We start from the raw sequence: 14,370 nt of genomic DNA, 5'->3' as shown, positions 1-14,370 counted from the left end.
GAAAAGGTTCTCAGTAAAGGACCTGGTTTCAAACCCTAGCTGTATCACTTGCCAAAGATCACACAGATTGAAAGAGGCACCTTTGCCACTGTCCTTGGTGCATCACAGATTAAGAACCAGAAGGATCCTTAGAGGCCATCTGGTCCATTTTACAGATGAGAAAACTGAGACCCAGAGAGGCTCAGCTCCAGGTTGAACAAGGTCTGAAGTCATGGAGCTTTCTTCCTAAACTTCTCAGGGAAATTCTCAGCCCAAATCCCAAAGACCTTCCGTCACCCCACTGGTTACTAGGACACCTTATACACTTCCTGCAGAAAATAGCCAGGCCCCCCAAAAGGAGAACGTGCTCCTGAGGCCCTGTCCCTTCTCTGGTCTGCGGGGTGTGTAGGGGATTGGTTTCGGAAGTGTGGGTTGATGGGAGGAGGGAAGGCCCCACCCATGAGTGCTGTGTCCCTCCTGGCACTCGCTGGTGGGTGGGTGGTTCGAGACAGGGGGAGGTCCCTGGTCGCTGTCTCTTTAAGGAGGGCCGTGTCCAGGGTGTGGGAGTGTGACCCAGCCAGCCGCGCTCCAGAACAGCTGCTGAGGCCGGCGGCGGCGACAGGACAGCAGCGGCAGCAGCAGGAGGGCGGCCAGGCCGGGCACCATGGTGAAGATCGTGAAAGTGCAGACCAAGGCGTACCCGGACCAGAAGCCGGGCACGAGCGGGCTGCGCAAGCGGGTCCGCGTGTTCCAGGAGAGCGCGCACTACGCGGAGAACTTCATTCAGAGCACCCTGGCCACGGTGGAGCCGGCGCAGCGGCCCGACGCCACGCTGGTGGTGGGGGGCGACGGCCGCTTCTACATGCAGGAGGCCATTCAGCTCATTGTGCGCATCGCCGCGGCCAACGGGGTGAGGAGGGCCGCCGCGCGTGGGTGCGGGCAGGCCTCGATCGCGGCGCCTTCCGTGGGCTTCCGAGGTTCCTCTCGCGTTCCCTGTCCCGCACGTCCCCCACGAGCTCGGGTGGGCTGGAGCCAGGCGGGCCCGCGGCCGGAGGTGGGGGGAGGGGACGGCGGAGCGGGAGGGGCGGGGCTTGGGGCCGGCTCTAGCCTTCACCTTGGGCGGCCCCTTCCTCCGCGTCCCTTCCCCATCCCCCGCCCCCAGGCCTTTGACATTTAAAGTAACCTTTCCCCGAGGTAGTGTTACCTCGAGCTGGGGTGAGGCCGGGGCCCTGGGCCGGCAGGACTGGGGCACGAGCGTGCTCACCCTGTTCCCCTCCTGGCTCGTTCTGTTCGCGGGTTTGCGAGCTCTTCCCTCTCCCAGCCTCGCACCCCATCCCCGGCCTTATGTCTGGATCTCTCCCCATATTTATTAGAGCACCCCTCGGAACTTTTATGCTCCGGGGATGGGAGCCCCGGTCGGGCCAGGCACCCTCTCCTCTCTCCCCTCCACCACCCTAATGAAAGCTATTCCGGGCCGAACTGGGAAGGCCTTGCTATCTGCTGCCAAGGCCGAAGAACCAGTTGGGTCAGGATGAGCTGGGGTCTGGGTGCCCCAAGCTTGGAGCAAGGCCAGGAGCCCAAGAACTGGGGCCCCACCAAGTAACACGGTGCCCAGGGATTCCTCCTAGAGAACGGCCTGCTGCCAGGGTTCTTCAAAGAGCACTGTCACCTGGCATTTTTAGGAACTTTTTTTCTGATCTAGAGCTCAGGGTACACTCGAATTGGGAGTTTGCTTTGGTTTTCTTGGAAGCCTTTACAATCTAAACTTGGCCTCTCTTCGTAAAGACCAACCTTATCATCCACTCCCTAAAGACAGCTCACATTGAACATGTTCTAACCCTCCCTCCCCCATACACACACACATACAGGCACTCACATAGATAATTCTGTGCATTAGAGTAGAACCCAAATGTCACTTCTCTCTTGATGGGGTACAGGCTCTGGGAAACCCTTGAACTCTGATTGAATCCCCATTTGATGAGGCATTTGCCTGAGGCCATAAGCCTTTCATTATAGCTACCGTAGGCCCAAATCTCTTCCTCTTACTAGGCTATCCCTGCATTGTGCATCTACTCCCCATCCTTGATTCTATCAAGATATCTATAATCAAATCTGTTACCCTTAAAAACTGGCCTAGCTCTCCATTGTAATCTCCAGGCTGTCTTCTGCTATTTCCCACCCTTAATCTCATTACTGGAGTCTGACCTCATTTCACTCCTCCTCAAGACCTTCTCCAAAGTCCTCCTCTAGACCACCCCTAGAGCTCTCCCACAATTCTTCTGTATATAAGCTCCATCTAGCCTCCATGAAGCGGCCAGGCAGACTCAACTGTTTCAGATTACTCTGGTCTGCTTGTAAATACAAGCTTCACATATACTTAGATTCCTTAAGAGTCTACTCATTAAGGAGAACCAATAAACTTTGCATTTCTTTGGCTGAGAGAAGACTTGGAGTCTAATTCATTTGGCAGGACCCGGCATGTTGATATTTTGGGGTCTTGAGCACCCTCATCTAAACCTTAAACCTCAACACTCTGAGCTGCTTCCTTTCTGAAAATAAAGAAATTCTGTTGGATGGGGCCCAAGGCTTCGTATTTTCATTCTATAATCCTATAATTACCTCTATTTTATGGAGAAGTAAATTGAGTCTCAGCGAGAAGGCAGAGTTGCTGTAATCCTGATTTCTGCCTCAATCTGGTCAGATGGATCCATTCTCTGGGTTGTCAGTGACCCCTGGGCACCTGTAGTTTCAGATAACTGTCCACTTTGGTTGCTGTTTTAAAGGACTGGAAGCTCACCACTTGCAAACCTACAACAGATATGCAGCTCAGAGTCTCACAGAGCTGTCCAGGGCAGGGAGAGGAGAAATTTCTGTGACTGAGGTGTCAGAGCAAGGTCTTGACTCCAAGATGTCAAAAAGTAGCTCTCTGGACACAGGGAGTGGGAGGAACAGATTAGTTTTAAAGTAATCTTTGTTAATTGAAAAAATTAAAACGATAGACTTAAAAAATGAAAAAGAAAATGACTTCCTCTCCATTACTCCACATGGACCAACTATGAGGATACTGAATAGCTGTGCTTTAGTGAATAAGCCTTAGTGTGTTGCCTCAGAACCAGAGACTTTTTCCAGGGTCCTGGGCTAAAGTATCTCAGGCAGAATTTGCACTTGGGTCTTCCTGATTCCAAGCCCAGCTCTCCCTCCTCTCAGTCAGGCCACCTCAGAGGTTATATAACTATTTGATTAACAAGGCTTTTGTTTCCTTTCTTGGAATCTAGAAGAGAATTTTGGCTGTGGTTGGCATGGCCTGCTTATTTATTTGTGCTTTGGTAGATCTGAGATTTCACAAGTGTCAAGTTCTCATCCCCCATGTTCTCTGTGAGGAATCCTATCTCTTTATATCTTCTTGTTCCATGTACTTTATTTGCTCTTCTGATTCTGTGCCTACCTGACTCTACTCCTCCACACCCTTTCCTAGAGCTGCCTCTGGTCTCACCCACTTAACCCTGGCTCTGTTCTGGCCCCTTTTCTCCCTGGACACTAACTCAGTTAATGTCCAACATCTATGTGTTCAATCTTCACCTCTGTGATGAGGGCTTCTCACATTTCTTCATCTAACCCTAACCCCTTTCCTGACCTCCAGGCTTGACTCTCCAAGGGGGATAGACATCTCACACTCATTATCTTCCCCTCTCCCCCAAAACTTTACTACCTTCTGCACTTCTCCATGATTGTTGAAGGCTCCACCATCCTCCCAGTCACTCAAGCTCACAATGTCCATGGTATCCTCAGCCTCTCATGGGCACTCATCCCACATAGCCAAACGATGGCGAGGTTCTATTTCTACCTTCACCACATCTAGTATATGGCCCCTTCTTTTCACTCATCCAACCCCCCAAGTCATCACCTGACATAGCCTTCAGGTTTGTTTCCTCACTCCTCACTCAAGTCTCTCCACCCTAGTCCTTTCTCCATTCAGATGTAAAATTAATCTTTCTAAAGCGCTAGTCTGACCATGTGACCCTCCCTAGTCAAACTCCAGTAAATCCATATTGCCTTCATGATTCAATATAAAATGTTCCATTTGGCAATGAAATCTCTTTATGGCCATGCTTCTTCCTAGCTTTTCAGTCTCTTTACGCCTTATTCCTCTCTATGTCCTTTATGATATAGTGACACTAGCTGTTCCTCTCACAAAACACTCAATCTCCTGACTACAGGAATTTTCTCTGTGCCCCCTGTCTGGAATGCTCTCACTCCTTATCTCTGCCTCCTGGTTTCTGTGGCTTTCTCAAATCCCAGCTAAAATCTCACCTGCAAAAGTCTCTCCTAATCTTCCCCACTGCTTGTGCCTTCCTGCTGAGGTTACTTTTCCTTTATACTATTCCCATTTACGTACATCTTATATATGCAGTTTCTTTCCTTCCTTCCTTTTTTTTTTTAAAGCAATTTAAGGGGTTAAGTAACTTGCTCAAGGTTACAGGGCCAGTTATTTCTGGGTGTGGTGCTAAGTATCTGAGCCTGGATTTGATCCCCAGGTCATCCCGACACTCTTACTCACTGAGCCACCTGGCTGCCCCTTCCTTCCTTTCTTGCTTCCTTCATTCTTTCCTCCCTTCTTCCCTTCTTTCTTTCTTCCTTCTCCCTTTATACTATTCCCATTTACGTACATCTTATATATGCAGTTTTTTTCCTTCCTTCCTTTCTTGCTTCCTTCCTTCTTCCCTCTCATCCTCCCCCCTTCTCTCTCCTGCCATTGGAATGTGAGCTTCTTGAGGACAGGTTCCCAGTCCCCTTGAGGACTATCTGTAGGCACCAGCCCCAGCTGTTCTTAGCGTCTTAGTTTTCCTCAGTGCCCCTTTTCTACTTTCTCATGGAGGACTAGAATGTGAGATTTCAAACACGGTGGCTTCACTAAGCTCTTGATGAGGACATGGTGTCTCACAGACATGTGCACAGGTGGTTTCACTTTTTCTTCTGTCTGTGTCCTCTTTCCACTTTTATCTTTGGATGCTTTGGGGACAATCTGGCTTAATTGGTTACAGTGTCAAGCTCTCTGCAAACTCCCCCTCCCACTTTCCACTCTTGTAAGGGTGATGCTGCTTGTAACATTCCACCATCCTCAGGAAGATCTGAGAAGTAGTTTAGGTTGTTTTAGGTTTTGCCCTTGGTTGTGTCTCTCCTCCCAGCAAAGAATCAGGTGTTTGCTGGCTGAGGCTCTTTTGGCCTGGTTATGGTGATTGTTTGGCACTGGGTAAACTTCCATAGCGAATAGTGATTTTTGTGGTTTTTGTTACTCAGTCACGTCAGAGTCTTCATGACCTCATGGATCATAGCATGCCAGGTTCTTCTGTCCTCTGGCATCTCTCAAAGTCTATCCAAGTTCATGTTCATGGCTTCCATGACACTATCCATCTCATCCTCTGCCATCACCTTCTCCTTTTGCCTTCAATATTTCCCAACATTAGTGTCTTTCCAATGAGTCCTGTCTTCTCAAATATGTGGTCAAAGTATTTCAGTGTCAACTTCATTATTTGACTTTCCAGTGAATAGTCCGAAATAATTTCTTGAAATATTGACTTATTTGATATCTTTGTTGTCCAAGGGACTCTTTAAAAGCTTTCCAGCACCACAATTTGAAAGGGTTGATTCTGCAGTGCTCAACTTTCCGTATAGTCCAACTCTCAGCCATACATGACTATTTAAAAAAGCCATAGCTTTGACTATATGAACCTTTGTAGGCAAGGTGATGTCTCTGTCTTTTAGTATGATCTTCAGATTTGCCATAGTTTTCCTTCCAGGGGACAAGTGTCTTTTAATTTCATGGCTGCAGTTACTGTCTGCAGTGATCTTTGAGCCCAAGAATATGACACTCATTCCATTTCTTTTCCCTGTATATGTCAATTCCTTATCCATTTTCCATTTCAGGGCATCAGTTTATTTAAACAGTTCTCTTGATATAACTGAACTCTTTCTTTACTGGCTTTAAATTTCATTCCATATCTTTTGCTTTTATATCGCATTGATTCCCAAATATACCCCTCTCCTTTCCCTACCTTAAACGGTTTTTCTTGTAACAAAGATTTTTTTTACAAGTTCAGCTAAAGCAACCATCACATTGATTACACCTGACAAACATTCCACGCCTCTAGCTTCCCACTTCAGCTATAGGAGGGAGATTCATTTGCTTTTCTCCTCTGGGACCAAGGCTTCATGCCTCGTTTCTTCTCTTCATCCTTCTGGTTTGAGGTTGATTTTGATCTTTGCTGTTCTGACTTGCTGGATGGCCATCCGTAGCCTGGATAGCACCGATTGTACCACTGCCTATTCACTAATCACATCACACACAGCCTGTTGACACTCACCACATGTCTTTGCGCTGTTATTTTGCTTTTTCTGAGATTATGGTGCTCCAACATTCACAGACATATAATGCCACCAGGACTGTTTGAATCTGTGATGTTGTCATGTTCCCAGTGAGGAACACCCCCTCAGTAGTGCAGATTGCTACCTTGTTGGCAGTTTATCATCTCAGAGAGTTCCTTGAGGGTCTGAGGGGTAGTGTTACAGAGGTGGCATGAGCCTAGGTCTTCTTGCTTTGGACCAGCCCTCTATCAACTACCCAGGAGCAGAGTCTTGGTATTGAACTGATGGGCATTGGTAGCAGGAGCAGTCTGAGATAACTGCAAAGTCTGTTTAGCTTCTTAAATGCCAGCCAATTCCCTTCTCTTGTTCAGTACTGATCCCAGTTTATTATCTAGATAGAACCCTCACCCAGTGACAATAAGGACGTACATTTATGTCGTCTGGCAAGATTTTCCAGAGCTTTCTTTCCAACCATGTTAGGTAGTGTAAACATTATTATCTCCATTTTACTGTTGGAGAATCTGAGCCTCTGTATCAGCAATGCCATATTCACAATGCCTATGGAAATTACAAATATGCTGATATAATTATCCATTACAAAATACGTCATGCTTGCCATATGGGGAAATAAACTAGAAAATTTATTAAGATACCAAAAGACTGAGTCCCAAAACCAGAAAGTGAAAGCCATCAGAGTAGTTATGGTATTGGCACAGGTAGATAAAGTAGAAAGCACCCACATTTTCAAGCCTTTAAAACAGAACAGGCTACCTCAGGCAAAGGTCCTCCTCTCCCCACTCACAGCAACCACCCAGCGTCCGGGAAGCGCACTCCCAGCAGCTCCGGCCCCTGGCAGTCCTCAGCAGGAGTCCTTAGCAGAAATTCTGGCTAAGTCAAAAAGGGCTTCGCACTGCCGCTGCCTCTGCTGCTGCCGCTGCCTCTGCTGCTGCTGCTGCCGCCACCACCTTCGCCACCACCGCCAGCCACCGCAGGAACGCTAGCTTGGCTTCCGCTTCCTCTTGCTCCGCCCCTTCCTGCTACATCAGCAAGTCCAACGGGGCATGGAAGATCTTTAAATCCCATAACCCTTACAGCCTCACAGGATTAAGGGAGGGGCCTTAGAGCCCCTAAGTGATTTGGCCCAGGCAAGGAGTAGCAAAGATGGGATTGAACTCAGCTCTCTGCCTTCAGAACCAATATTCTTTCCACTATACCAGAGTGGATTTGAAGCTCCTTCAAATCAAGAGCTGTCCAGCTTTTCTCTTTTTACCTCAATTAATGTTCTTGTTCACTTCTAATACATAATAGATGTGTGCTAGGATGAATTGAATTGCTTAAGATCATGCAGCTAGAAAGCTAGAAAGTCTAGTGGTCTTTGCAAAGATTTGTGTCTCGATGGGTTATCCATTGGGCTGCATGTTGTTGTCAAGGCAGAGTATGTTCTCCCTCCTAGTCCTGCCCCTGTGAGGGTGGGGAGAACAGTCTTTTTTTTTTTTTGATACTTGGCATGTCACCAAGGAGAGACTTTTATGGTTTTCTAAATATAATTATCATAAGATCATAGATTTAGAAGGAACATCTAATTCAAACTCTTCATTTTACCAATGAGGAAACTGAGGCCCAGGGAAGTTCATTGACTTGCCAAGGTCATTGGATCATAGTCTAGAGCTGGATAGGGACTTCAGGGGTCATCTAGACCAAACCCCTTATTTTACCAATGAGGAAACCAGGGTAGCAAATGGCAGAACTGGGATTTCAACCCCATCTCTCTGACTCTAAATCCAGCATTCCTTCCCTGACATTTTACCTTACAATTTTTCCAGGGGGTTGGAGAACCTCACCTTCCCTAGCAAGTTCTTTTGTTCGCCTCTTACCTTAAGGCACCTTTCTGGGACACACCTTTGGCAAATCCCTGTTGCCTTGCTGAATACCTAGCTTGTCATCATAACTGAGCAAATTAGTGACCAAAGTTTCCTCTGTGGTTCCTTCTGTGCTGGAATTCTGTAAATGAGAGAATGCTTTTTGCTCTAGCAAGTCAAGGTTTTCTTCAGGTCAACAGGCAGAGAGCACAGTTGGATCTTGCATCCTCTACACTCCTCAGGCAGCTGAGTGACCATAAGGATGTCATCCACTGGAGAAAGTTGCCCACAAAGGCCCAATTCTTCTCTTTTGGACTTTTCATTAAAGACGTGCATCTCAAAGGCTTTATATCAATGAGGAAGGCAGGTATGAGAGCAGGTAATGGTCAATGCGTTCTTGGTGGCCTTTCAAAAAAAATAGCCTATTTTGGGACCTTTCTCTTTTAAAAAATCTCATTTGGATCAATCCCTGAGGATTCTCCAAACTCTATTCACCTGTACTAGTGTGACTTACTGGAAAGGGTTGGGTTTGAAGTCGGGAGACCTGGATGAGAATCTCGGCAAGTGGACTTTTGGAGCTTTAGTTTCTTCATCTGTAAAATGGGATTCAGAATAATCGTACTGCCTGCCTTCACAGGGTTGTTGTGAGGAAGGTGTCTTGTTAACTAGTGTGTGATAACAATGACGTCATTGGTGGGAGCAGCCTCTCTGAAATGGAGTGCCTGCTGAGTCTGAAGGGAGAGAGCAGGACTCTTAGAAAGGCAGCCCCCTTCTTGATTTCCTACTTGCTGTTGTCTTTCCTCCCCTTATTACCTACCTGTGCCTGTTGTTCTAGTGAATTTCCATTTTCATATCTCCAGCATCGAGATCGATGCCTGGTGTATACAGTCGGCACTTAAAAGGTGTTTGTTGAATTGAATTCACTTGCTAAGCTCCCCAGTTTATAATATCAAAGTGATCTTAGAAGGGGCAATCTATTCAATAAGCATTGATTGAGTACCTTTTGTGTGCACATTGTGCTGGACTTTGGGGGACTTGCAGAGTTTAGGTAAGATGGGCCTCTCTGCCTTCATGGATCCTAATTATATGTAGGGGGATTATTGAAATCAATCAACATTTGTTAAGTGATATTCGTTCAAGGTGCCCTGTGCTGCCCACTGAGGCAGAAACTCAGCTAATAAGAATATACACTATTGGGATTATAAAATTCAAGCGAGGTACGACTTCAGAAGCCCGAAGCGAAGCTCTCTTCAAATGTCTGAATGCCTGGCTGTCCAAGGGAGGAGGGGGTTAGACTTGTTTGTTTAGCTCTGAAGCAGGGGAGGGGAGGGGGGAATGAGATACCCCAAAGGGGAGGGGCTGCTTGGAGAGGGTGTGGTTTCCCCCCTCCCCGGAGGGGTGGCCTCACCGGGATTCCTTTCCTGTACAGGAGGTTGGAAGTCCAGCTCTTCCAAATGGCAAGTTCTATGAATAGCATTGATGAAGGAGGAGAGTGAGAAAGCAAAGGGCAGGTTCAGGAGGCATAGAGTGTTCCAATCAGAATTTGAACCCTGGTCCTCTGATCCCAAACCAGTGCACTTTCCACATGGTGGCCATGTTGATTTTGCTGCTGGGACATCCAAGTGGAGTTGTCCTATAGGCAGTGCAGGCGAGGAGTTCAGAAGAGAAATGAGGGCTAGACGTGTGTACACATATGTACATATACACACATACGAGTTATCTTCATAGAGATGAGGTCTGAAGCCATGAGGGCGAATGGGGTTTCCAAGGCAGGGAGGGTAGGGAGGGTAGAGTAGAGGGCTAAGGACAGAACTTGGGGGATGCCCACAGTAAAGGTCCCAAAGACGAACCAGGAAAGAGGAGTAGGGAGGAGCAGTCAGCAAGGAATCAGGCAGGAGAGGGTGAAGAAAATAACTAATAAATGGGGGCGGCCAGCAGAGTCAGGACTTGCTGAGAGGTAAGAAGGATGAAGAGTGAGAAGGGCCAGTGGGTTTGGCCTAGGGCATAAACTCTGAACAGCCCTTCTCCGGAGATGGGCATAGGATCTCTGCAGGTCATGCCTGCAGTGTGGAGACAATGGAGAGGGGAAGGCTGCTGTCTGCCTGAGGGGCTCAGGAAAGGCTGGAGTGAATGGCTGAATGGCTGAATGAAGCAGCATTTGTTAAGCACTTGCCGTGTTAGGCCTGTGTTAAGATGGTAGCCTTGGAGGTGGGTTTTGAAGAGCAGTCAGGAAAGTTCCAACTGGTGCAGACATGATGGGGAAAGGACATTCTAGTCATAGGGAACAGGAATGAAGATAGTCTTGGAAAGAGAATGGTTGGTCCGTGTGCATGAAATGACCTATTTGGAGGGCAGGGACTGTTCTTCATTTGGATTTGAATTCAGGTCTTCCTGACTCCAGCTCCAGCATTCTCAGCCCTGTACCACTGAGCCGCCCCTCATTGTCTCTTGGGGATTTTTGGTCACCGGGCAACAGAGGCCACTTCTCTCCAATCTTGTCCCTTCTGTCTGTGGTACTCAGTGCTCTGGCTGGATAGGGCCATCCTGTAGACATCAGGTAGGTATCTGGGGACCCAGAATGATGATGGATTGGCCAGCCCTGGGGAGCTCTACAGAATGAGCCCCTAGCTCTGAAGGCAGCTTCAAAGGCCTGAGGTGGGGAGGGGGGGGGGGGGGGAAGAACCTTGGCAGCCCCAGGACTCTAGTGCTCTGTAAGCTCAGACACTGCTTCCACAGAGGCAGGTGGGACTCATCCCCAAGCCTGCCCATTCTTATCCATGCCCTCCATTAAGTTCACCAGAGAGGTCCTTCTGAAAACCTTCAAATTTTCCACCAAACTTGGAGTGAGGGGATCAGAGTTCAAATCCCAGCTCTGTCATTTCTCCAAGTCGCTTCATAACTCTGGGCCTCAGTGTATTCATCTGTAAAATGAGAGGACTTTCAAAGTCCTGTTAGACTTTAAATCTATAATCCTCTGACCCCATGGTCACCTTCCTTCCTGGTGCTCCCTCCACATTTGTCTACCCAGTGAGCCATCCCTTGTTACAAAGAGTGAAAGAGAAAGAGAAAAAAGCTGTTCATCCAAACTGATCAAAACATCAACCAAGTCTGACAGTGTATGCCCCGTTCTGCAGGTTCAGGTGTTTTTAGATACTTTGTATTTACAATGTTGTAGCCATTATGTATATTGTCTTGGTGAATTAGTAGCTTACTTCTGCACCAAAACTTTTGGTATGTTTCCTTTTCAGCCCCTCACTATGGGCCTGACACTATATCTGATTATTCCCATGAATGGATGGCTTATGCATGACATTTTGAAGTTTATAAATAGCCTCCATGCACAGCACATCATCTCACTCGGGCCTCACGACAGCCCTGTCAGCTGGGTAGTACAGATATTAATATTGCCATTTTACTAATAAGGAAACTAAGACTGCCCCATGGGACTTGTCTGTGATTCCCCCCACTAATACAGATCAGAATTACCTTCCCCCCGCACTGGTGTCATTCGCTGTGTGACCTTGGGGGGGGTCCCGTTCCCGGGGATGCCCTCTCATGCCCTTCCTCCTCCTCTCTGCCTCTTGGAATGCCAGTCCCCTGCAAGGCTCAGCTGAAGTCCTGCCTTCTCCAGGAAGCTTCCCCCCCCCCCAAATCTGCATTTACTCAACTGTGCATTCATCTTCTTTCCCCAAAAGAATGCAGCTTCCTGAGGGCATTTTTGTCTTTATATTTCCACAGCAAAGCACAGTGCCTAGTACATGATCTTAATGGGACTAGATGAAAATAGAACAATAAACATTATTAAGTGCCTACTGTGTACCAGGCATTGTACAGGATCCAGACGCAGGTGCTCTGACTTCAGATCCAGGGCTGGTTCCCCTGACCCAGGCTGTGTTAAAAATGGCCAGGCTGCATCTCCGGACCTGACCTTTAGGCAGCTTCAACCAGGCAACAGGTGGTGTGGAGGAACAGCTTGGTTTGGTGGGAGGCCAGGAGGGGATTGTGGAACTGGATTAAATCTCAGGACCTTTTTAGCTCCTCCAAAGGATAAATAAGAAAACTGCCTGTTTGTTAAATGGTAAAATAATAATAATAATAAAAATAATTTTCAATCCCCCAGTTCTTAAGTAATAGATAGAAGGTTCTTCCCCAGCTAGACAGGGTGAGGTTTTATTCCTTTTCCTTTTGTTTTCTGGATCCCTTTTTCCTTCTAATCAATTACCTTTAATCAACTTAATAATTTAATCAGTGACCAATGATTCTAATCAAATAATTGGGAGGAACTCAACATAATTTTCAGAAGGACTGAAGTCTTTTCTCCCAGGGTCCTAGCCCTTGGGATTTAGAGAATTAGTGCTCTTGGGAGACTCATACCCCTGGAGCCCTGGACACAAATCAGATTTAGCCTTGAATGACTCAAAGGATTCGTGCCATAGACTGGACCAGCAACAGCCTCTTGCCCAGGTTCCTGCTGGCAGTGGTTTTCAGAGACCACATCTTTGACCTTCTTTGAAGGTGGAGACCATTTTAGAGGGAGAATTTTAGATCTGGCTGAGGAAACTAGTTGGTGCAATGGGTAGAACATTGGACTTGGAGTCAGGAGGGCCTGAGTTCAAGCTGAGTCTCCAACAGTTTAGTAGCTATGTGACCCTGGGCAAATCATTTAACTTCTGTCTGCCTCTGTTTCCTGATCTATAGAATGGGAATAGGGTTGTATCAAATAAAATAATTTGCACACTCTGAGACAGATAGAAATATTGGCTCTTTGTTATTATTTTACAGGCCTAGCCTGATGCTTGGTGCTTGGTACATCCTCGCAGATTGTTAAATTGAATTGAACCAGGTGACTAGAGACCCAGAGATTTGCTTCAAGCCTGCAGTCAAATTAGAGCTAGAACCCAAGGTGCTTAATTCTTGGAATTCTTTCTCCTAAATCTATTAATTCATTTTATAAAAAGGAGCTAAAGTCTGGGACACAAAGGCAAAATCAGTCCCTGCCCTTATTACCATCTAATGGGGGAGAGACTGAAGGCAGGTCTTAAGGTGAGAGCTTAAGCACTCACCACTTGAGTGCTTAAGCTAAGTATGAGTCCTTGGAAGGTGGGAAGTGGTCTCTGGAGGTGATCTCAGAAGGAGGAGCTGGCTGGCATGGAGTGGGGTGGGGCAGGGCGCCTTGCAGATGGGGGATCTGAAGGAAACCAGGGCAGCCTGGAGGTAGAGTTGAGAAGGGACGGAATTCCAGGCAAGGGAGAAGCTGATGGAAACCCAGATTCCAATCTGAGCCTAATGATAGAAGGAAGGAACTGAGGCCCAGAGGGTCTGCCTGAGGTTTCTGACAAAACTGAGCCCTCGGATTCCAAACCCGACCCCTGCATTAGTGGGATGTGTGGGAGGAAAGTGGTCAATATTGGTCAATCTCTGCCTCCTCTCAGGCCACTCACTTCCCGGTAAGGGGCAATGAAGTAGGCAGAGTCTGTTTAATTTTTAAACATTTATCATCTATTATTAATTTCTTTTAAAGTAGAGGACTCTATTTATAAGGCCCATTTTGATCTGTAAAGTCTCTCTGGACAGGATGAAGAACCCAAGTCTGTCCAGGGATAAATTGTCAGGAAAGTCATTGGAGGTCGGCAGAGCCTGACCATGTGGATGGGCTGGAGAGTTCTTACCTTTCTCCCCCTTTCTCAACAGTGGAGCAACATTTGGAAGAAAACATGTTTGGGTGCTGGCATGAGTAGGATGAATTAATACCCAGAGATGTCGGACTGGCCCTTTATGTGATTAGAGTGCACCTTCTAGCAATTAAGATTGAATTTCTATATCTGCCTAGCAACCTTCTCAGGTAGCAGCTCCATTTTACAGGAGAAGAAACTGAGGCTCAGAGTGGTAAAGGGGCTTGATCATGGCCACACCTTAAGTGTCAGGGTAGGTCAGAGGACTCCAAATCTAGGACCCTGTCCATAACAGCATGAAGTCTCTCACTTGTACAGCCTTGCTCAACCTGGAAGGCAGGCGCCATATTCTTTGTATCATTGTGTTTCCCTGGATACCTGGCAGAAATAATTTCATCAAGTAGAATGTAAAGTGTTTTAGGGTAAAGACCTTTCTCTTTCTCTTTTCCTTCCTTCCTTCCTTCCTTCCTTCCTTCCTTCCTTCCTTCCTTCCTTCC

At 47.1% G+C, this 14,370-nt stretch overlaps 1 protein-coding gene across 1 annotated transcript in view; it reads left to right on the top strand.

Annotated features, from left to right (window-relative positions):
- The first annotated feature begins 441 nt into the window (after positions 1-441).
- The window catches only part of LOC138165271 (phosphoglucomutase-1), an 82,248-nt gene continuing 68,319 nt past the window's right edge, over positions 442-14,370 (top strand). Inside the window, exon 1 of the mRNA XM_069093416.1 lies at positions 442-889. Coding sequence (XP_068949517.1) covers positions 644-889 — 246 coding nt within the window. The 5' untranslated portion in view covers positions 442-643. The remainder of the gene's footprint in view (positions 890-14,370) is intronic.

The sequence above is a fragment of the Petaurus breviceps genome, unplaced genomic scaffold (genome assembly GCF_028583685.1).
Source record: "Petaurus breviceps papuanus isolate PSGF00001 unplaced genomic scaffold, PetGlider_PUasm1.0 208, whole genome shotgun sequence".
Classification (NCBI taxonomy): domain Eukaryota; kingdom Metazoa; phylum Chordata; class Mammalia; order Diprotodontia; family Petauridae; genus Petaurus; species Petaurus breviceps.
Note: the sequence above shows the minus strand (reverse complement) of the source record. Positions and strands in the feature narration are given on the sequence as shown.